This window comes from Bradysia coprophila, unplaced genomic scaffold, assembly GCF_014529535.1.
Source record: "Bradysia coprophila strain Holo2 unplaced genomic scaffold, BU_Bcop_v1 contig_494, whole genome shotgun sequence".
Taxonomy (NCBI): domain Eukaryota; kingdom Metazoa; phylum Arthropoda; class Insecta; order Diptera; family Sciaridae; genus Bradysia; species Bradysia coprophila.
This window is the reverse complement of record NW_023503746.1, coordinates 679,705-703,283: the sequence shown is the minus strand read 5'-3', so window position 1 is coordinate 703,283 and position 23,579 is coordinate 679,705. Positions and strand designations below refer to the sequence as shown.

Here is a 23,579-nt window from a genome sequence, read left to right as displayed (position 1 = left end):
TTGTTACAAATATTTACATATTTGTGCCAAATATTTATATATTTGTAGAAAATAATTGTTGACAAATTTTTTTTCCCTGATGCTTATTCGTGTTTCCAATATCGTCACTTCAAGTGCTGATAAAACTTCTTGTAAAAAATTTGCTAAATGTATGAAGCAGACGGTCTTTCTACAGATTTGAGTATTCAAAGACCATTTGTTTGAATAGAAACACGATCTAAGAGAAATCATAGATGTAGAACAATACTCAGACTCAAAATAAATTTCCATTTTTCCGTCTGCTATCTGCAAAAAATGTAAGAAACATGCAGAAACATGCAAAAATATGTAGCTGTGGAAAAAATCATTCAAATTTCAAATCTTTTAATGCGCCGGGTAATTAAACGCATCCTTTACTATCTGACAGATTGCAATTTTGAAATGTCTCGAAATACTAAAAACTGTGCATTTCATTTTTGAACAAACTGTAATACCGCTAAGTGTTCAAGTAGTTTAATTGGAGCTAGTAAAAATCGAAACGCCTGCTTCGGAAAAGTGCTCTTGCTGTGGTGACTGTAGTGACTGTCGTAATTCTAATAACTTGTAATTCGGAAAATCGGAGCAAAATATTCGATCGAATGTAAAAGTTATTCACATAAATAACGGAAGATGATTTTGCATTTTTGAATTGCAACGTTTCAACTAGTTGTCCTCTAACGTATTACACTCAAGACACTATACGTGAACGTGTTTTAAGTAGTGACATTGTTTCTGTAATTACACATTAAATCGGAAAACTAGCTTGCTCATTCACCTATCAGCTAACAAAAAACCTTCGATTCTGCGAATCGTTCGTTAGTCTCGCTCAAGCAGTTTAATCAGTTAACAGGTCTGTGCGATCTGTAAATTACCCGTGACTGCTTCATGCAAATTTAATTCACTCGAACGAGGTCTGAAACTCTGTTAAATATGCAAAATATGTGGAACGTATGTGAAACTTATATGTTACCGAAGAAAATTGAATAAAGGCTTTATTGCAATTTTCGTCTACGTTCTCCATACACTACACCCCTTACCGACATTCCAAACTTCAATATTATTCATATATAAAAATATATTGAAAATTGCCTCAGCGCGTCACAGTATACCGTCTATTATTAAGAATTTTGAATAAGTCAGTATGGAACGCAAATGCCAATAAAATATCTTACGAAATAATGGGAAATTCCAACTTTAGAATACCCGCTACATTATCAGAATTTACTATCATTTTAAAGAAACTGATTCGCAATAAATGCAAAAAAGAAAATATTCCACATCGGATGTTCGGTTCAAGCTCTGACTCTGACAATCTTTTTTTTCTCTAAATTTTCTTAACAAATGCAATATCCACCAATCTTCAACATTCTGCGATGCATTTTCATTTGGTATCCATACAAAAATGTGACTGAAAATATAAATTCAAATATTCCTGCTAAAACTTTGTGTAAAGCCACTTATACGACGGAAAATGTAATAAAATTCTGTAGTTGTTTTAGTTCCGAAGTTCACTATAAAAATCGATTTGCTCTAAAATTTTCAAGGGAAAAATGTATATTTTTTTTCACCAAGCATCGCTTCACGAAGTTATGTATGTAAGTTATGTATGTGTGTGTGTGTATATGTGTACATATTTAGATATTCCCTTTTATGCTCCGTCTATCCATATGTATAAATTCTAGGCTATATTTGCATTCTGAATATGTGACAGCCTGTAAAGGAATTTGTTTTATTGAAAATGGATGTGACAACATTTTTCTCAGAAGGAATATATTTGGTATACACTTACTTTATACCTCGCTTTATGCACATCATACTAAGATAATTTAATTTTTTTTCTTCCATCTGCCCTAAGCCATGACGTCAAGACGTAATAAAAGAAATTACGAATAAAATAACTCGAAACATTTCACCGCAAACTTTATTTCGTTTTTATCAACTCCACTATCGCTGCACTTTAGAATAGTTTCGGAAACCGCTAGTGATTGAATACAATGCAAAATATAGCTTTCTAATCGAAACATTTTGGTTGTTGTTTGGGTACAAGGTACAGGGCTTGAATTTATTAATTTATTAGATTTACCTTAGCCCCGTTGATGGCTATCAAGCCTTTTATAATAGTTACTAAATAGACTCAATACGAACAACACACACTCTACGGCAGAGTCAGAGTCAAAATGTCCCAAACTTATATCGGCTAAATTTGAAGTTTTTGGACAAAATGATGTATGGACGACTTGTTCATTATCAAAAATAAGGGGCGCCTTTCATACATCCCTTTTCGATTGGACCATGGGAACCACCCGTAACCACCTGGAACCACTTGCACAAATCAAGCAAAATTTCGACTTTGCCGCCCGGAACCACCTGGAACCACTTGCAAAAATCAAGCAAAATTTCGACTCTGCCGCTATTATCCGTAGAGTGTGTTGTTTTTATTTAATAGTTACAGAGTAGTTGCAAAAAAACGGAGTCTGACAACACTGCAGTCAAGGCTAGATTGTAGGCTAGATACGTTTTTTAGCCGTTCTTCAGCATTTCGACAAAAATAGAGCTTATAAGATGGTTTTGCCACTACTTGTACTAAGCAGTTCAAAGACAGTTCTCAAAGTTTTGCCAGTACTTCAGCCTGAAGTAGTGTCAAAAAGACGTATCTGGCCTTGACTTAAAATTATTTGACTCATGATAATTACAAGTGAAGACCTAAAAATGCCATCGTGTTTCAATCTCTAATTTTTTTTCCCAATGCTGATCGAACTGTAAACGATGATAACATCATCAGTCAATTAAAATCTGTATTTCAATTAGCTGTGATACCGACTGCTGTACTGTCTGTATTAGCAACCTTTTTCGCTGTTACACGCACTTTTTAGTATTATTTCCACATTAAGTCTTTAAAACCGCCTAATTGAATTAATCAATACACAACATGAGCATTGTGTATTTTTGGCTAAACGATGGTTTCTAATTGAAAGTTTGAATCGAGTGATAATTGTTTCCACAAATATCATCCACGAAAAAATGATCACTTAAATATTGGTGAATCGTACAAGATACGGCGGCCATAGGCACATATGTAACTACCGTGCTGGCATCCGATAAACGTGGATCGCGTTATTCTCGTTAGCAAGTTCATTAAAAAGCAATCAACACTTCAATCATCTTCAGTGAAGTCTTTGTTTCTTCTTAAAATTGCTTTTTATTTTAACCAGGTCGGAAAAGGAAAGAGTTTTTAATGTCCATCTAGAAAGTCACACCCATAGAGTTATACCCGAGAGTCGGCAAGATGTCGTTTTGTCGTTTTTTCATCTACCCTTGTGGCCTGTACGTGGACAACTATATGGCATGTTCTTTTGTAACATTTTCGTGCATGGTGTTTTTTCAATACAAAACAAATATATTGCAAACATTGGAAATGATTTGAAAACTGTTTCTTAATGATTAATAAGGATGCATCTTCATATTAAAATAAAAAAAAATAAAAACTTTTATGCAAAATCTGCCAAGTACAACAAAATCAATCGTCGTTCCGAACGTTTCTAAAGTGAGAAAAATTGTATGCAGTCATCGACGGCAAAGGTGTTTTCTTATAGTTTCATAATCAAATTTGAACCATTATTTAATTTAAAAATAAGAAGAAGGGCAAAACTTTATTTTAATCACGGATTAAGTTAAATTTGATTGAAAAATTAATATAAAATAATTAAAAATATCACCGTTCCGAACGTTTCCTCAGTAAAAAAATCCAAAACATCATACCGATAGACAATTTTTTTTCGAACAAACCGCTACTAAAGTGCATTAAATTGGTATACAAATAGCCCTTTGCGCGCTATTTTACATTGAAAACAAAAGAATTATGACGCCAAATACCGGTAGCAACCAAAAATCCGCTACAAATTTCTGTAAAATACCGGTAAATGTATATTTTTAACACTAGTACGACAGTCCCTGTGTGTGTTAGTACAAATTGTGAATTCTCACTGAGCGTGGAAACTGCCATATACATGCGATATTTAGTAACCCTGAGTCATATGCCAAACTGTCAAAAAGAACATTATGCTGAGTCATCTTATGCTAAACATTCTACTCATTATGATGGATCTCTCAAGCACAAACTCAAAAAATTCACTAAATTTCTTCCTCCCTTCAAATTTTTCACCTTTGGATGCTATTTACACTCAGTTTAGGATTTGTAATCGGTTTTAACAAAACAAAAAGCAAAAAAAACAACTCCAATTAATAAACACACAAAACACAAGTAACGTCACAAAACGTCAGACAGTAAGCCAAATAACAACAGTAAAAACAACAGCTATTGGCAACACAGAATACAATTATAAGTAGCATCGGTACCCAAAATGCTAGTTTCCTCTTGGAACTAGCATTTTCATAGAAAAGCGACATCTTGCCGACTCTAGAGTTTGACTCTATGGTAACACCTCCAGAAAAAAAACTGGGCCTTAATAATAGATGTCTTCAGTTGGCGAAACTAATGACAGTACCCAGTTCACTTTGACTATTTTGTGTGCTAACTAATTACCACCAACATCACTGGAATATTTTTTAAATTCCCGAGAAATTCAACAAATTTTAGCTTCAAATATAAACGTTTCCCTGTTACTTCGAGTTGTTAAACACACTTTTTAGTGAGAATTTTCAGTTTTTTCATTTTCACAACAAAACTCAAAAATTACCCCGTTTCGTGAAGTTTGCTGTTAGTTAGGTAGCACACAAAATTAGGCATACGATTGCAATAACAGTGGTAAAAATTTTGAATATCTGTTATGGACAAAGTTGACAAAAATAAGCAAAGACTTCAGGCTACGGTGCTATTATAATCTAATCGCTTGGTAAAATTAAAGAAGTACAAGATTTGATATCAGACAATACGCTTGGAACAGACCAAATAATAGATTTATTCGATAGATCTTTTCGTTATCACTACCTCTGACATTTATAAACTGGTTAAGGGTAAAACTCCCGGGAACCAGATAGTTTTAATTCTGAAAATTCCGAAAACATGCAGAAAAATGCTGACTCCGAATTTTTTTTGAATTTTTCAGAATTTTTCCGAAGTGAGACAATCTTAAATCTTTTGTTATTAATTTCCAATCTAAATAATTCCAAATAATCGTCCCACCAACGAACACGAAAAATGGACCTCGGTCCACAACCCATGCATGCAACGATATATCTCTCGCACGTTACTATTCAAAATTCGGGAACATGTTTGTAAACATTCAATGCTACACACAATTTACACGAAAATAACTAGTAATTCATGTTAGTATAAAATCACGCGGCTCGCAACGCGAGTGTTTCATATCAACTCACAATTTACATCATAACCGAAAAATATGCATATTATATGCGCTTACTAACACACATTCTGCTATATTTATACGCGCACATAACCATTAATCGTGGCAAAGCTGTTTTGCAGTAGTCATATAAAGTAATTGATGAATCTGCTTTTACTTTCAACAATTCGATATATTTGTATGTTATATTCGGGAGCGCTCTTGACTCGACCTCGTAGACCTTAAGTTTTTTTTTTGTGTCTTTCTTTTGAGAGTATAGATTAAAACAAAAACTTGATTATCGAGTTAGTTTTTTTTGGTAAATTTTATCTTTTCAAAGTTCATTCCAGTGCATGTTGTCCAAATTGATGGACATATAAAGGAAAAAGTGTTGAGCGTTACAGGTGTAACAGTGATAAATACGTTTGAATCGAAAGAACGTTAAATTTTTGGATATAATTGCACGTCCGTATGTGCAGTGCAAAAGTTAATTAAATTGAGATCCAACCATTCGTAATAAAGTTAAGATTTAATAGCTCGACATTAGCATAGAATTTCAAATTAAAATTTCTATAAAAAAAGTTGAAAAGTTCAGACAACGTTGCATCCGAGGGGATATTGATTAAACAGCACTGCACTGCTGCACTAGGAAACGATATATAATATTCTACAATTTGAGACGCAGTGCTATTCAATCGAAGTGAAGTTTCATGGCGGACACGGACATTAATCGTAAGTAAAACCAAATTTAATGTTCTACTCAGAACAATGTTTTACTTGTCTTGTACGTTGTGGATCTTGTAAATGAATGTTTTGGGACATGGTAATAAAGCACGTGTGTGTGTGAGTGTATTATGTTCGATTTCCGTTCACATGTCAATGAAGGGAGATGTAATAAATTGGCATCCCGTACCTTATTACCTCGACTGTAAGTCATGGGTCTTACAACAGAAAGTACACCGTTCGTAACACCCTCATTATGATTAAAAACGTGTGAAAATGTTATTAGAAACGTTAAATGTAACACTTTTCTGCTCTTTGTTAACACGATAAATGAACTAATTCTCAACCGATTTAAAAAGAAAATGTTGAAGAATGGAATTCCTGACGCTAGATTCCAGGATAGATTATGTTGATTTCGAATTGCTAAACCAATCTTTGTGCCTATTTCAATAGTTTATTTATCTTGTCATGCGATTTTGCCTTGTTAATAAAAGCGAATAAACAGAGCGAAGCGAGGTTCACACAAGTTTAAGTTTTATTGAATACAATCGCCATTTTATAACCGGGGCATTTTATAGACACTAACACTCTAGGGTGAGCATAAAACCAGATCTGTACACCACAAAATGAAGTATCGAATGTTTCGAAGATTTTCAGTGAAAATAAACAGAATTAATTAAACAAAAGAATGAGAAATTAAGCCCGTTCTAGTAGTTCTTCTTCTAATCATGATTTTGTTGTCATCAAAATTACATTTCTTGGAAATAAATCCTAAGTTCAGACAGTCAAGGGATCTGACCCACCAACCAGGTGGGACCCAGTATGTATATATTGTCGGAATTGCTTTTTGCTAAAATATTAATGAGAAATTGTGGTAATTAGAGAGTATTCGCTTCGAATTTCCAGCAAATATCGTCAACGAAATTAATATTCGAAACTTAACCAATCAAAAGGAAAATATTCGCTATCAGCTCTATATACTATTAACGTTCAGTTGTCGGTACCGTCAAGACACCTCATGCTCTTATAGCGTTTGCATACATAAATAACATCACAAGTCAATTGGTTTTTTCTACGGTTCACTACAGTTTCCATTCCGAGTCAATAAATTAATTGACTCCATCCGACGGTATTGAGAAGACATGAGAATAATTCATCAACTCAATAAAACCATTAAAATTTTACAACCGAATCAGTGACAAAATCCAATGAAATATACAGAACATCGCTTATTATGCCAATGATGCCAATAAAACTATGTGTGCCATAAATAAATTTACTGCGGTGAAATGCGCTGAGACAGATGTGAGGGGAAAAAATCGTCGGAATTTGAGTAATTTGTAACTGATTTTAACTTTGGTTAATATTTATTCAAACAGAATCAGTATTCGGTAATTGTGGAAATAGCGCTGCTATCATTAAACAAATTAAGTATTTGGTAACCATATCAAAGTGTGCCACTTTTATTCGAAACACTTCACGTTACTTTTTTCTAATCAGCTCTTGAACCTTATTTTCGTGACAATATATTTGAAAGAGTAGACTAAGAAGAAAATGTCATTGTTCAAGTCACCAAATATTATAAAAAAAAGTTTTTCTTATCATAATTTGTATGGGACGGGTTTTCTCATTTGCTGTGGGTTTAAAGGTATTAAATAATACTTTGTTCTGGCATATTTACTCTTGTTGTTTGATGCTTTATTGAGTAAATAGCTACTTTCCTAACTAGGGTAGTGAATGGGGTACGAACGAACGAGTTCGGCAACACATCGTGTGCGCAAAATCGCCATTTATCTTGTAATGTCAAAATCACCATAAAAATACAAATAAAAAAAAATATTCAAACTAAAATGACGGAAACCAATACCCTCTCTAGCAAACAAAATTCCTTTTGGCACTGTCAAAATACCACCTTATTCCTTCGTTTTTGAAAACATACACTGTTGACTAATTTTACATGTAAAATGCTAAGGGTACGTTGAATTTTTACCACCGTAATGAATGTAGTTAGGTTGCTGGATATTGCACAAACTTATAGGTTTGTTCCAAGTAACTGTAAAGACGAACGTTGACAACCCGAACAACGACAATTTCATCCACAGCAAGGTCGCTTACGTGATATTTCATACAAATCGAGCAACATCGCCTACGCGATTTACACAGAAATATTATTGAGGTTAAGGTTCTGTGGATGAAATTTGACCATTCATATGGCCTTGGAAGAAACCTATACCAACACAGATTATCATGCTTCATGACAACTTTAAATGCCGAAAATATCGGAGTCTATTCTCGAAATACCGAAAGTACCGGTATCACAGACACGGTGAGGCTTAAAATTTTTAAATAAACGTGTAAGTTAACATCCAGGTTTTTTTCATAAGTGAATTGGGGGAGGGAAGTGCTGTTGAAGTAAACAAGTTTTAGCAAAATCCCTTTAGCTGTTCCTGAGAACAAGCACCAGCGTCAGCCAGGGCTTGTGAAGCAGTGAGGACTTAAGATTTACATTGGAATTGGTAGAGTGACAAATTCTAAGATTTACAGTGTAAAAATTATGGCTCTCGATAATTTCTTCATCGAGCAATAGTAGCTAAAAGTAAAAATTTCACCATTTTAAAAGACTGATATCTCCTTTACAAAGCAACCGGGGAAGCCTTTGAATGATGATCCCAGACAAGTTTTGCGAACCCTTTTGAATCGAAGTTTTCTGTTACATTTTCAGAAATTGCACTTTTAGGCTACCCTCGGTGAACTTTGGACGCTTCAATACCTTACTGGTATGAGTATTTCCCGTCAATTTGGTTGCTTATATGGTACCTTAGAGTCTCAGCTTTACAACGATACCAAATATGCCATTCTTTGTGCTTTACAAGAATTATTGATGAAAAAGTTTTGCATTGAGGTTGCTCTACTCGCAAATCTAGAGCTATCTAGAGTAATTATCTATTTTTAAGAAAAACAAACACTTTAAATGTTTGATAGATATAAGAAAGACATTTATTTGTAATGTCGTCTTGAAAATAGATGGACCCAACTCACTTATGAAAAAAAAATGGATGTTAACTTACACGTTTATTTAAAAATTTTAAGCCTCACCGTGAGAGCATATTCCCAATTAAAAAAAACTGCCTGTCAGTGCGCAAAAGTACAATATCGAAATTTTCCGTTCGCAAATGAACAAGCATCGAAATAATCCGTGCTTTAATTGACAATTCATAAATGCCATGCTCAAATGTACCGTATTTAGATACCGAAAGATGGTCCAGTCAGAAGCAGTCGCAGTTAGTTTGGGATTTCTGAGCGTCTTATAAAAAAATCCAAGGCTGTAAAGATGGGGAGGTCACGCAGGTACCCACCCTGTATTGTCAAAATGCCTTTAGACACATTCCTAATTGTTAGATATTCGATGACTTGACTTGTCGAATGAGTGGAATTTTGCTTTCTAGTTACTGTCAATATATATCAGAATAGTGGCCAGACTGATGGAACCTTGACATTTTTCTAAAAACAAATTCCTCATGAAACCTGTTGACGGAATCCGTTGTGAATGCTAAATAAAAATTAACCGAACTGGATCCAATTTTCCTTTCCCAGCTGACTGGGAAGCATATTAACAGTTTTACTATTCAAACTATTACTTCATTTGATCGAAGATTTATAGAGATTGGTTTCAGAAATTTTTTACTTCATTTGTTTTGAACATGATTTTTGCTACATAAGACCTTAGCAGTCAGAGATTGTCGTTTATTCTTGCTGTCTTTGTCGATAACAGATGACAGCCGTCTGTAATGTAAAGTCATAAAGTTAACAGTTTTGCAACTGAGTCGCTATATTTTATTGCAAATACATTGCTGGTATGGGCTTGTCGAAATTATATTGTCAATCTGAACATTTTTTTTCTTCTTATATTTATGTACCTTGGCGCTGCGCTCTTAATACATGACTTTCCAACAATTAAAAAACGATAGTCCTTTGCAAAAATCTAAAAAGTAGGTAGGAGTGTTTTTTATGGTGGCGAGATGGGAAAAAGTCGAGTTCGGACCTATAGGCTAGGACTGAGGCCGTACCTCGGACCTAATGATTTTATCATTGATTTCAGTAGTGCTTTGGATGCTGATTTAGCAAATGTGAGTCAAAAAAAAATTTATGCGTCGCTTGGCCGCTAGGTGGCTTCAAAGTCGGAATTTTTCAAACGAAAAATGACTGTCATTTCGCGTAAAATTAATGGATTGATTGGCGTGAAATGAGTCTAAAGGCCTGCGCTTCCAATAAAACACATTTGGGAGCTGTCAGAAGCCTGTGAGCGGCCGCAAATAGGAAAAAACTGTTTTTTCTGACAGTTCACTGGAAATACCTATCGATTGACGGCGACAAGATGGAATCGTAGAGTTTTGGCCTCTTCGGAGAAAATGTTCACAAAAGAAAGTCGAGGGGGGTCACAGAACAAATTTTTGATGGGCGTGGTCAGTAGACCGATTTGAGTGAACTTTCAGCATGAATTTGCTTCAATCAAAACTGTTTTTTGAATGGCGTAAGTGGCTCATTTTTTTACAAGAAATTCATGAAAACCATTCAACCATTTGTTTCTATTTTGAAATGTGAAGAAAGCAAGGTTCTGAAACAACAGGTTAGGACACCCCTGAGTTGATCACTAAGATAACACACAAATTGCGTGAACGACTGCGAAATTTATATGAAAAATGCAACTTAACAAAAACAAAATTCTGAATTTTCCAAAAAAAATAGTTTCTTGAAGTTGATTTCTCAAACTATCTGTAGTGAGTGCGTTTATAAAATTTGGTGTCACCCGCCTCCGTGGTTGTCTTAGCCTGTTCTTTCAGAACTTTGGAACAAAGTGCCTGCTCATATTTTCAGGTATGGGACTCTGTGGATTATTTTTGACATTTCGAATAACCTTGAACTTGATCTGATGTTTACTTTTCTCATAACGAACTACGTCATCAACGTCATCTGTTATCGATAGCTACAACATAATAATAAAGGCAATAACATGTATCTAATGGCCAAAATAGCAAAATGAATGTTAAATCGAATGAAGTAAAAGATCGATCTGGTGGAAATTTGTTTTATAAAAAGCAGCAACAGATTCAATAATAACAAGAAGAAAGAGATATGATTGCGTTTTATAAAATGTTTCATTACTCAATTCTATTGTTTAAGTCATTCCGTAGTGCTTCATTTAAATTTATGTGCAGTGTGTTCTATTGTTTGCATGTACTAACTTACACATATTTCCAAATTTTTTAAGCACACTGTACCTACTTCGTCTATTTAACAAAACGATGATTGGTGTAAAAATCAGAGTAGGTATTTTGCTAAATGACCTTGAGACTTGTCAGGTCATTTCAGTATCACGTAATAATCACTTCATGGTATCACAGTGTCTGCTAACAACGACATCGGTATTCAGACACCACAAAAATGTTGTTTTAATGGGAAACACGTTCCTCTTGTCGTTTTATCACATAAATATTAAAATATACAAAGCAAACTGTTGAAATTTCTTATCAAATCAGCTGAAAATAACTGGTGTTCAGATTGCTGTTTAGCAATTGCATTGACTCTACGTCGATAAATCAACAAGTTACTTAATTACGTTTGCCTGCTAACAGCCAAAGTTATACCAAGAATTCCTTCTTCAATTCCTAGACCTCTTATTAGAGAACATGAAAGTTATTTTACGGTGTTAAGGAATCTCGCGCCGCGTCATTCAAAATAATTCACAAAGTGACATCTTCCTAATACAAAATGTGTCAAAATGTGAATTATTGTGAATGACGCGGCGCGAGATTCCTAGCAACCGTGTACCCTGTGTCTTTCACACCGCTTCAAGGTCATTCGATCAGAGTAAAACCTACTCTGTTTGACATAGGCAAAATTTGATTTGTTTAGATACCTCACTAACAGCCTTTTACGGCCAATAACAGTTAATGTTACTTTTTGACCACGCCTAGAAGTATGCAAATACTTTCTAAGAAAAGTTAAGTGTTAATTGATCTCTTGGCTAAATGTATGAATGAAGACAACTATTAACTATTGTGCGATAACACATCTTAAAATAAGAAGATTTTAGATCCTCGGTTGTATGTCCTCTATTTTATTTGCTATTCAATTTTTGTGAGAGTGCCTAGACTTTCAACCTTCGAGTGGAACGAAATAGAGAACACGCTTTTACCGTAAAATCGTCTTTGGGTTTTCTAAAAATATTCGACTACGAATATGAGCAACCGGGCCGGCCTGGCTACCTTACAACCGATCTGGCGATCTCTGGATCGACAGTCAAAATATTTTTACCGGCCCGAAGTGCATATAAAAAAGCAAGCAGCCGATTGGGATCTGCCCCTATGACCGGTTCGGGCCTGATGAGCAACAACCATATTTGCACATAGACAGCCATTAACATATATTATCTGAACATTAGCACAGTTCCATAATATTAAAATGATAATAAAAGTCACGTTTCGGTAAAAAAAATCAGAAAAAAAATGTCAACAAACTCGAGTAAGATTTGAATAAATTAAAAATGAATTTGTAAAAAATTGACATTCTCGTCTGTTTAAATTTTTTTATTTGTGTTGAACACTCGTATAGTGTTGAATAACTGCATTATTTTCATTTTTAATCAAAGATGTTTGTCTTTTCTCAATGAAATGCCAAATGTTTTTGCGTGAAAAATTTCTTCGTTACGTATGCTATACTTCAACTAGTATATTAACAAACATAACCATTGTTAAGTTGAAGAAGTTAAGCAAAGAGCCAACGTACGTGGTCATTCATAAAAACGGTGTCTAATTAATGTATGACACTTCAAGATTACAAGGGATCGTTCGTAAAGTATGTCACGCGTGCGAAAGGGATGTAAGATACGGTTAAGAATGTGTTAGAAAGAGATGAAAATAGCCGTCACGCGAGACATACTACGAATGATCCCCAAGTACAAAGCAATCAGAAAGACGTCTAACATGTCAATAGAACAGTGTAGTCGCAAACAATAGAAGCTCACTATTACGCATACGGTATCACATTTTTCATGCGCGCGTTGTGTTTTGAATGACATTTCTAGTGAGAAAAGTGCAGCACTTTCTCTTCTTGGGGAGAAAATAGAAGTTTTCTCATTCGAACTTTGTTTATGTTTTCGAAAATTTCGATTCGCCATACCGATGTTTTTGCTTCGTGGAGAAAAACGGTAGACAGAACATGCACGCATGAAAAATGTTGTGTTCATTTCTGGAAGAAATAGGAAATTCCGACTCGAGCGAAATTGCGGCCCTCGCTTCGCTCTGGACACAAACAAAATCGTAGCTCTTTCGAATTGACTTCGTCACACTAGAGCTACGCAGATGTTTTTTGTATTTGTAATCACATTTAAACTGAAATAAATGAAATGAAATGAACATTGGGAATTCCTATTTTCTTCCATCGGTAAATAAATAACTATTTCTATTGTCTGTTCAGTTGTTTACGTGTTCGGCGCCTTTATGACATCATTGTATAAAAAAACACGAAGCTTAAAGAGAAGGGGCCCAAGACTTACATAATAGTACATTACGTCCTTGTTTGGAGACATTTATTTTGCCGAGAGGGAGACTTGTCATCCCTCGTGGCAAAATAACAATCCTCAAAAATTACGTATTTTACTTGCAAAGCTCTGTGAAAATGAGAATGATTGCAAGTGCGAGTGCTGCAGCTTTTATTTAACAATGGGGAAACCCTATCGTTAGGAATGTACCGACCGTAACTGTGGATTTACATAGCAACGTAAAAGTGACAGATGCAAAAATTTTCTCATACGGCAACTCGAAATTTCATTCATAATTTTAATTTTATGAATGAAATTTCGGGTTGCAGTATTTAAAAAACATTGCATCTGTCACTTTTACGTTGCTATGTAAATCCACGGTAAGCGATCAACAATTCACGCCGTAAGTGCGGTCGAAATTCAAAATGGAAAGTGCGGAGGTCTTTCTAACGCAGCGTGATTTTCATAAAATGAAGCGTTTAAATGTATTTTTCGGTTCACTTTTTCATCACTTACTGTGGATTTACATAGCAACGTAAAAGTGACAGATGCAATGTTTTTTAAATACTGCAACCCGAAATTTCATTCATAAAATTAAAATTATGAATGAAATTTCGAGTTGCCGTATGAGAAAATTTTTGCATCTGTCACTTTTACGTTGCTATGTAAATCCACAGTTAGAATTAAAATTGTATGCATACTTACGGCGTGAATTGAAATATTGAGTCTGAATTAATAGTAATGGATACCAGGTGGAGCCTTTAATTCTCATTGTTGAATAAAGGTACCACTTGGTACCCATACCCACTATGATTTTAAAAACCAAACGATCAAACATGTCTGTTACATACTTTCAGCTGCTAAAGATGAAAAAGAACAACAAAGTGATCCCATTCAACATGCAATGGGAGCATTCGGTAAATGGCACATCCTCACCTGTTCGACGATATTTCTGATGAAATTTCCGGTTGCTTGGCATCAAGTTCGAATACTCTATTGACTCGCAGAAATGATTTTAGTTTGACAAGAAAATTTTACTTTCAGCTGAGCATCATCTTCCTTGCCCCATCATTAAACTTTACCTGTGCAAACAATTCGATAGCAAAATGTTCGGACGAATGCGTTGAATACGATTACGATCGGTCAATATTCACTGAGACAATTAAGACAACGTGGAACTTGGTCTGTGAACAGGAACACTGGGCTAATTTCTCACAAACGGTTTTTATGTCGGGAATTTTAATTGGCAGCTTCTTATTCGGAACACTATCGGATAAGTAAGTATATTAAGTTTGTTAACGAGACGAGCTTCTAGCAAAATGTTTAATTCTTTTAGATTCGGTCGTCGGTCACCGCTAGTGGCTGCCGTATTCATTCAACTAATCAGTGGAGTTTGCACGTCAGTTAGTCCATGGTTTTGGCTATTCTGCCTTTGTAGATTTATCACAGCGGTAGCTACTGGAGGAACGATGACAACAAGGTTTGAATCACACAACCACGCACATTAGATAAGGCTCTCATCCATTTTTCCTTACAGTTTCGTTTTGGTAATGGAAATAACTGGAGTGAGATGGCGTGAATTGATCTTGGTCCTCTATCAAATACCTTTCAATTTGGGCCATTTAACTTTGGCCGGTTTTGCTTATTTTATCCGTGACTGGCACAATCTACAATTTGCCTTGTCGATACCGTCAGTCGTGCTAATTTCTTATTACTGGTTGGTCCCTGAATCACCGAGATGGCTATTTGCCGCCGGTCGTGTCGAAGAGGCGTCCAAACAGTTAGAAAAAGCTGCTCGAGCGAATAAGCTTCCCGTTGAGAATATACATAAGGACTTGCTGGCCCTAAAGAAATTGTCAACGGATGCCGATGACCACAATTCGAAGGGCAACATTTTGGATCTATTTCGTACGCCTAATATGCGAGCGAAAACCATTTACATATGCTTCAACTGGTTCGTTTGCGGTCTCACCTTTTTCGGTGTTGCTCAATACGTTGGTCACGCTGGCGGTGACATATTCACTAATGTTGCAATATCGGCTGCACTGGAATTGCCAGGCACGATTTTGTGCATCTACACAATGAAACGATTCGGCCGAAAGAAAACTTTGATTTATGCCAACTGCTTGGCTGGCTTGTCGTTGATTTTGATTGCATTCCTTCCACCGAGTCAAAGTTTAATAATCGTAACGTTGGCATCGATGGGAATCATTGGCATGAGCATCTCGTTTCCAACCGTATATTTGTATGCCGGTGAACTATTTCCAACAGTTGTGCGTAACGTTGGCGTAGGCACTGCTTCGATGGTTGCCAGAGTGGGCTCAATGGTAGTGCCAAATGTTTAAATTCAACTTTTCTTGCTGAATTGCTTGAAACATTTTTTTTTAAAGATTGCACCATTCGTTGCTGGGCTGTCATCAACCACTCATTGGCTACCACCAGTAATTTTTGGCGTGGCACCCTTGGTTGGGGCACTGTTAGTGCTATTTTTACCGGAAACTTTGGGTTGTCCACTTCCGGAAACATTGCAGGATGGAGAGGATTTCGGGAACAAGTCGCCTGTAAAGTTCCAGCGTGAAGATAGTGAGACGAGGTCATCACATTTAGTTGATTAAATTATGTTTTAGTGTATGAAAGAGCCCGTGTGAATGGATTATTCCTAATCAAATGTATGAATGAGCCATTTGCAGTGAGATCGTAAATTGCATCAGTGGAAATTTCTATGTTGAAGTCGTATCGTTGTACGAGTTTCGTCGAATATTTTTAAAATCGATAGTAATATCGTTCAACCGTGGGACGTATACTATAAGTCTTGTGTGCTTAAATCGGTGCCGTTACCCTATAATAGTATGATCGTTTAAGCTGTTGAAGCTTCCGCTGGAGGTCATACCGTGATCGATTTGAGATCAAGTCAAAAAAAAACAAAAGCTAATTAATTAACTGGTACCGAGGCATGCAATTGATACATGTTGTGAGTTACTTCCTACTACACTTAATAAACTGCTTTCACAGTACTTACACAGCGGTCAATGCAAAGAAATGATCTCTAAATTTCTACGTGACAAGTCTAATTTCACTTGGTGGTTCAATATCACACGCTCTCATGGCCTTGACGAACAGCAAAAGCGCTCATTAAAATCATAAAACCTGTCAGTTCTTCTAAAACTAATTTTTCACACAGATACTTCAAATGTTAAATGTGTTAATATAACCTATTGCGGAAGGCTATCAACTGTTATCGAAAGTCTTCAGGAATAAACTACAAGATCTGACTAATGCGTATTATGTAGCAAAAAGCATGTCGAGTCCACAGAAATAAAGTAGAAGATCGAAACTGAATCTCTTGAGAATTTGAGTTAAGTAAAGAAGTAACAGATCCGATAGAAATATCGTTCGCCCTCTGTGAAAGGATATTTTGTTGCTCTTATCGCTGATCATGTAGTTGGCTGTAACGAAATAACCACTTCCAAGAACAGCAGTACTGACACATTTGCACATTGCAAGCAAGTAAATCCATAATCCAATCTATGCTTTATCCGAAACAGTTATGTTAACATACCGACCACTGATGCAATAAAATTTAATTAGGAAATTAGTGTAATGTCACCTCCCAACAAAATGATTTTTTTTTTATGCTCGCAAAGACTAGCTGTACGTACCTCTGTACATCGAATTTACACTTTGTTAATAAATACTTAAACCACAAAATTGAATAGTTATTTGTTCATCGAGGGGAAGAAAAGATGGAAATGTTGTTTCGAGTGTGTTGGGAAATAATTATTTGTTTACCAAGGGCAGAAAATAGGAAATTCCAACAAGGGTGAAAGTTTCGATCTAGTTGGAATTTCCTATTTCTTCCCGAGGTGAACACGTAGTTTTTCATCCATGCGTGGCGTGAATAGCCGAAAGATGCAGGAAAACAGGAAAAGTAGAAAAATATGCGGTTTTGCCTGCTGTCTGGTGAATAGCTACTATTGTATGTACAAAAGCGATGTTCTTAAAAATTATAGTAGATTGTTCACCTCTGTCCACATGTTTATTCAGACACTTGGGGAGTTAACCCCAAGTGTCTAAATAAATATTTGGACAGAGGTGAATACGCTATTTTATCTACCGACGGCGAAATAATATCACTTTTTCACTGCTATTATTTCACCTAGGTAGATAATAACTCCTCAAGTGTCTAAATAAACATGTGGACAGAGGTGAATAATCTACTATTATCGCATACGCGGTGTGATTCCCCGAAAAAATTATTCACCTAGGATATATAAACAAACATTATACTTCTGTAAATTGTCAAAGTGTCATTCGCATATCTTGTTGTCTCGCAAAAAAAAAATTCAACCACATTCTATTCGGTGTTCGATTACCTTCCAAATAAAACAAAAAGAAGAACGAATGAAATTCACTCGAGAGGCATGGGCGATAATGATAATGATTATCGATAATTATCGACTTTTTTTATCGAAAATTATCAAAAAATATCGATAATCGATAATTATTGATATTTTGATAATTATCAAGATATCGATAATTCGATATATCGATATTTCGGTCCGAAAATCCGATATTTATCGATATATTCCGATATGATTAATCGATTATCAATAATTTCATTCGATTGATATTATCGATAATTTTGAACGTCTACCATCCCTACTCGTGTTATATGCAAAATACACATAGGACCGAGTAACCTTTCACTTCTAAGGCCCTAACTCACGGTCCACTCACCCGATTTTAAAAAACTTCTTTTTCCTGGATTGGTATTCACAATACCTATCATTTGCCGTGTTACATTTCCATAGGTTATTTTCCCATAGATATCCCCAAAAGACCTTAAAACACTTAGGCGGCCCTAACTCACGAAAGGCCTACACGAATATGCTCATCTTCGAACTTAGCCTCACTATTTCGACTATCTTTCAGGGGAAATTTTTTTTAAAAATCGGATTTGATTTACTTAAGATATCTACGTGACGGACAGACAAAATCTTTATTGCGGATTCGTAATCTATGAACATAGGCAAACACTTTGTCCTTACCGTCTGCTTCGAATTCCATCAATTACACACGGCATCGTAATCCTATGAGCCCCTTTGTACTTTGTACGGGGCTAAAAGCTCTCGTTCACTCTATGGGAACAACAAGAATTGAGAAAATAACAATGTTCTCATCTGAACTGTCATTGGAGAGAGAGCGTCAACAAAACGCTATCATCGCATCCGCATTTGAGTGGAGAAAATAAGGTTATTCACGCCGCACGGATGAACAATTTATTGTAATGCGAGAGGAAATGCGTACACGAAACAATAAAATGCATTTAACGACGGTATTATCGCCGTTACATCGAACGCATAATTATTATCCAATTATTCAATAAATTGGCAGTGTAGCAGGTAAAAGAAGTCCATCGGAATGGACTGTATAAGAAACGGTTCGCACTCTACAATTGAAGTGATAATTATGTTCATACCATCAGAACGATAATTATTATCTAATTTAGCAAAATTCGTACAAGTTCCGTTATGCTGTAAAACCTTATTTACAAATGAGCCGTAATCGCTGCACCGAAGATTATATAAATGGTCGAAACTATACGTACCAGCTCTCAGTATACGTTAAATATTATGCAACAAACCAACCACTGAACTACACCTTGACTGCAATTTATTTTGATAATTCGGCTGTGATAATAATACTGCGCTAAGATAATGTCTAAGGTATGCGGACTTGACAATTCTCTAACTTTGTGCGATTTTTAATGTGAATGAAGTGATCAACTAAGAGTGAAAGTGCAGGATATTGGTTTCGATTGACAAAGTTATTCCTGAATGTGTTACCTTAATTGATCATAGAATCTGTAACTTCTTTTGATCTTGTGCTTACACAAAATCTTTTACTTCATTAGTTGTTTCATAGATTTTGCTGTATAAGACAAAATTACCCGGAATCCGTATCTAATGTTTTCCGCTCTTGACAATAACAGATGTTTTTTAGTTCGTTATAAAGTCAGTCCGCGAAACTTTTGTTTCTTTCTGTACGAAATTTTTGCTTTTATTTTTCAGAAATTCGTCATCGCTCTCTACTTTTTAACATTCACATACCAATCTCAACGGAAAGTCGATGCAGCCCCGTTCGACAATGATGATGGCAATGCCATTATTATAATTCCATTTAAGGCTTCTACCCAACAAGTAGTTAAAATTAAGAGTTTTAAGGTAATGACATTGAAGATGTTAGGGCATCGTAACCTGATTTTAATGTTCATCCATTTTATCTACACAGATCGATGGTCAAACCGCTGTTAAAGAATTAATCACACGCGTATCGGCCGAGAAAATTCTTCGAACATTGTCAAATGTTCCGGAATTCGACATTCTCGTTGAAGGGTTGGATGCAATAACACTGGGTGATATCTATAAAGCTGCATTTCCGAGTGGAATTCTTCAATCGATCAGTGAACACTTCCTGCGGTCACCATTGTTGATTGATAATGATGTGGGCCTTGTGAAGCCGGAAACTGTGGAAACAACTAAAACAATAGAAATTCTATCTGGTGATGAGAAAGTAGACGAGGGTATCGCCAGCGAAACTGAAATTCCGCACGACGAAGTTCACGAAGACGATTTTGAAGACAACGATGAAGAGTTGAAGGAAGAACCAATAACTGACGATTACGTGTACGATCAGCCTATTGAAGATAGATTTTATGGAGAACGGGAATACGTCACCAGAGAAGATGCTGAAAGCGAAAAGAAAGTTGAGAATGAAGATACTAGAGATTCAAAAAACTTAAATTTAGAGAAACGTCCTAATGAGGCGGTCGCTGACGAGAAGGTGAGAAAGAATGAAGTGTCGCTGTATGGAGCACAGTTTCGTAATTGGATAACGAAATTTTTAACCGGTTAGCATTATTAGCAATTTTGTATTTTGTATTTCCCTGTTATACTAAACTGTATTCAAAAGTATACCAAATAAAATATGAAGTAAAGTGATTGGTGTAGCCCTATGATGACATATTTAACAAAGTTTCGTATGTACTGCCGAAATTCCGTAGTTTGACCCTGACATAAAAGGTCGCAATTAAGATTTTTTTTAAATTAAAATCACACCAAACCTTTCGACAGCTAAGCTCAAAATTATGTTTACTGCGCCGAAACAACACGTATAGTTATCTTAACAACTGAAGATACCGTTTAGACACAACTGGTAATATATCACAAATAGCCAATCGTATGTTGAACTTAATGACGTGTAAAGATATTGTACCGAACACTTGGCGGTAATTTTATCGGAGAAAATAACTTGGTTCTCTGAAATCGCTTCGATCATTAGTGTGAACTCCGCGACGGTCAAAGTACTTCGATGTCCCAAGGTGAAACATTTGTTGTTTAAATTCCGTCATGGTTTCCGTCATATCACTCAAGGCTGGATATTTACTGGATTCTGCTAAATATGGTTGTGGGAAGCACAGTTTTAAATTTTGACTGGAACTTTTCCAAAAATGTTGTGAAAACCGTTTTATATACGAAAACTTCATTGATAAACTGATAGTCTGCATTCAAATTCGCTCGAATTGACGATGGTGGTTTCATTAATTTCACAACAACATTCGTCTCCATAGTAGTTCTAAATTTGTAGAAAAGAGAAAATTTTTCCTCCTGTGAATTACTTGTCAAGTGTTTTAATAGCATATTGCGACTCGACAACAGAGTTGTGTATCGTTGCAATAAAGTTTAATTGACCTCAATTCACAGCTACGTGTCAAATGAATAAGTAATTCGTGTTGTCTCTTTATTTATAATCTTCAATATCAATTTGACAATTGTTAGTCAAATTGAAAATTATCAAGTTATCAACACTGTAAAATCCTGTTTTTCTGGAATAACTTCCGTAACCTAGGTCCCAGATACAGAATCTTCGAATTTAGCCTCAGAAATGCAATCCCACGTACTTAAAAAAGTCATCGAAATCAGTTCGAAATTACTCAAGTTATCCGGCGCGGCGCTCAGAAAAATTTGTTACACAATTTTTCGGTATTTTCTGCCGTAAGCCCATGACTTAAGGGAATAATACTTGTGATGTTCATTAAAATAAGAACAGATCAAATTAAATTCTGTTGAAATAAAAGCTTAATCTCATCAAAACACTGCAAAGATATTGATCAGACCTGAGTGGTCAGCTACTGCATCACTTACATTATATCACTAATTTGAAATTAACTCGACCCAATTCACATCAATTGACAAAATTCAAAATAGAAGGGAACAGGAAGCAAAAATGTCAATTCGGTGTAAAATTTGTTGAATTGAAAATTAAAAATTTATTGAATCAAAAACGTAGATAGACTTAAGCAGCACCATTAACATTGATACGTCCATGTCCAACGTGGTGATTTGGTCGGCTTCCTTCTGGTACTCCAGCGCAAGTTCTGCCTCCGGATACGTGAGCCAAAGCTGAGCTCTGAATACGGTTTTGAATAGCAACAACACCAGCACCAGGAGTAGATTGTCTGGCAACAGCATAAGCTCCAGCAGCATGTGGGCAAGCCATACTGGTTCCGGACAAAGTTCGAAGTCCAGTATCGGCTAAATGGGAAGCAGATGCAACGCTTGTACCTGGAGCAGCAACATTGGGCTTGATTGCGCCAGCTGGGCCTGGACCAACACTGGAGAATGTTGAAAGTGTATTTGTGCTTGTGATTGATCCAACGCCGAAAGCAAGAGGTTGATCTGCTGGTGATCCAGCAGTGTTGCATGCAGTTCCAGAGTTACCTTGGGCAAAGATACCAGCAATGCCAGCGTTTCTCCATGCAGTCAGAATTGGATTGTACCATGTTTGACCGCCACCACCACCCCAACTGTTGCTTACTAGATGTGGAGCTCTAGCACATTGAGCAGCACCGCCAGCTGTGTTTGTTGGGCAGGCCATGAAATTACCGCAACCGTTAAGATCGAAAGTGGAGCAAGCAGCAGTAGCGCAACCACGACAAGCTGTGAAAAGTGATCCTGGTGCAACACCAATGCCTCCAGTACCAGAGTGAGTTCCAATGCAGTGAGTTCCGTGTCCGTTGGTGTCTGAGGGTACTGCAGCGCTACCAGTTGGTGCACGCCAGTTGTAATCGTGATTTTCTCCGGGTTGATTACCACGATATCTTGAGGCCAATAAAACGTGAGTGGCACGTACTCCAGTGTCAATGTTACCAATAACCTGACCTGCTCCATTGAATCCTCTAGCCCATGCAGCTGGAGCTTGAACATTCACGATTCCCCACTCGTTTTGAATAGTGTTGTTGTAGTCTCTTAGGTCAAAGCTTTCTCCTTCTTCGGTCTCTTCCAATTGAATGAATTGTTCAGCAACCAAGGACTCAACGTCTGGGTGGTTTCTCAACAGTTCAACGGTTTCTCTGTCGACATCGCGAACAATCAATTCGGTTGTGATCCAGAGTTGCTCGAGATAGTGTCTCTTGCCAGCAAGTGCAGTTTTCTCCAATAATGCGGTAACATCGGCTTGGATGACGTCAGCGTGATCCTTAAGGATGGCATGTTGAGTTTCCAAAATAGCTTCACGGGTAGTAAGTCTCAACGAATAGAAACGGTCCCATGCAGCCTTGGTTTCTGCTCTGCGGAACGTAACCATAACATTGATGAGATCTGATTGTTCAAGATCTTGGTAGATTTTTTCCTCTACTCTTGCGATTGGGTTGGCAAGCGCAAGGCAAGCAAGTCCGAAGACAGCCAAAGCGATTTGGAACTTCATGCTCGTACAACTCTCGTTTCTATTATGATTAAAACGTTGGAATACGCGCTTTAAATACACTTTTTCGTTCATTCATTTTTCCACATAAAAAAAATCTTTTCAAGTACCTCAACAAATCAATGAAACAGATCTGTGATTACTTACAAAGAATAGGCGACGGAAAATCCAAAAGATAACATTCTTAATTTGGTCTCAAATATTTTAGATTTCGTCGTGTATTCTTTTCCAAT

General features: G+C 36.2%; 3 protein-coding genes across 5 annotated transcripts; 2 read left to right on the top strand and 1 right to left on the bottom strand.

Annotated features, from left to right (window-relative positions):
- Positions 1–5,331: 5,331 nt before the first annotated feature.
- LOC119082840 (organic cation transporter protein-like) lies at positions 5,332–17,287 on the top strand. Of its 2 annotated transcripts, XM_037192497.1 has the most exons (7): positions 5,333–5,567; positions 5,662–6,052; positions 14,435–14,566; positions 14,629–14,861; positions 14,921–15,064; positions 15,122–15,911; positions 15,975–17,287. In XM_037192497.1, the coding sequence occupies exons 2-7, from the start codon at positions 6,032–6,034 to the stop codon at positions 16,197–16,199; spliced, it is 1,545 nt and encodes a 514-aa protein (XP_037048392.1). In that variant the 5' UTR covers positions 5,333–5,567; positions 5,662–6,031; the 3' UTR covers positions 16,200–17,287. The 2 variants fall into 2 exon arrangements, with proteins under 2 accessions (XP_037048393.1, XP_037048392.1); XM_037192498.1 differs by having other exon boundaries at positions 5,332–6,053; positions 14,442–14,566.
- On the bottom strand, positions 11,915–23,377 carry LOC119082841 (bacillopeptidase F-like). Of its 2 annotated transcripts, XM_037192499.1 has the most exons (3): positions 21,940–23,377; positions 18,754–18,759; positions 11,915–11,924 (listed from the first exon to the last, which is right to left on the bottom strand). In XM_037192499.1, exon 1 carries the CDS (start codon positions 23,347–23,349, stop codon positions 21,940–21,942), a length of 1,410 nt encoding a protein of 469 aa, XP_037048394.1. In that variant the 5' UTR covers positions 23,350–23,377; the 3' UTR covers positions 11,915–11,924; positions 18,754–18,759. The 2 variants fall into 2 exon arrangements, with proteins under 2 accessions (XP_037048394.1, XP_037048395.1); XM_037192500.1 differs by lacking the exons at positions 11,915–11,924; positions 18,754–18,759 and adding an exon at positions 15,280–15,291.
- Positions 19,094–20,588, top strand: LOC119082842. Its single transcript, XM_037192501.1, has 3 exons — positions 19,094–19,310; positions 19,656–19,808; positions 19,876–20,588. The coding sequence occupies exons 1-3, from the start codon at positions 19,302–19,304 to the stop codon at positions 20,497–20,499; spliced, it is 786 nt and encodes a 261-aa protein (XP_037048396.1). The 5' UTR covers positions 19,094–19,301; the 3' UTR covers positions 20,500–20,588.
- Positions 23,378–23,579: the final 202 nt, after the last annotated feature.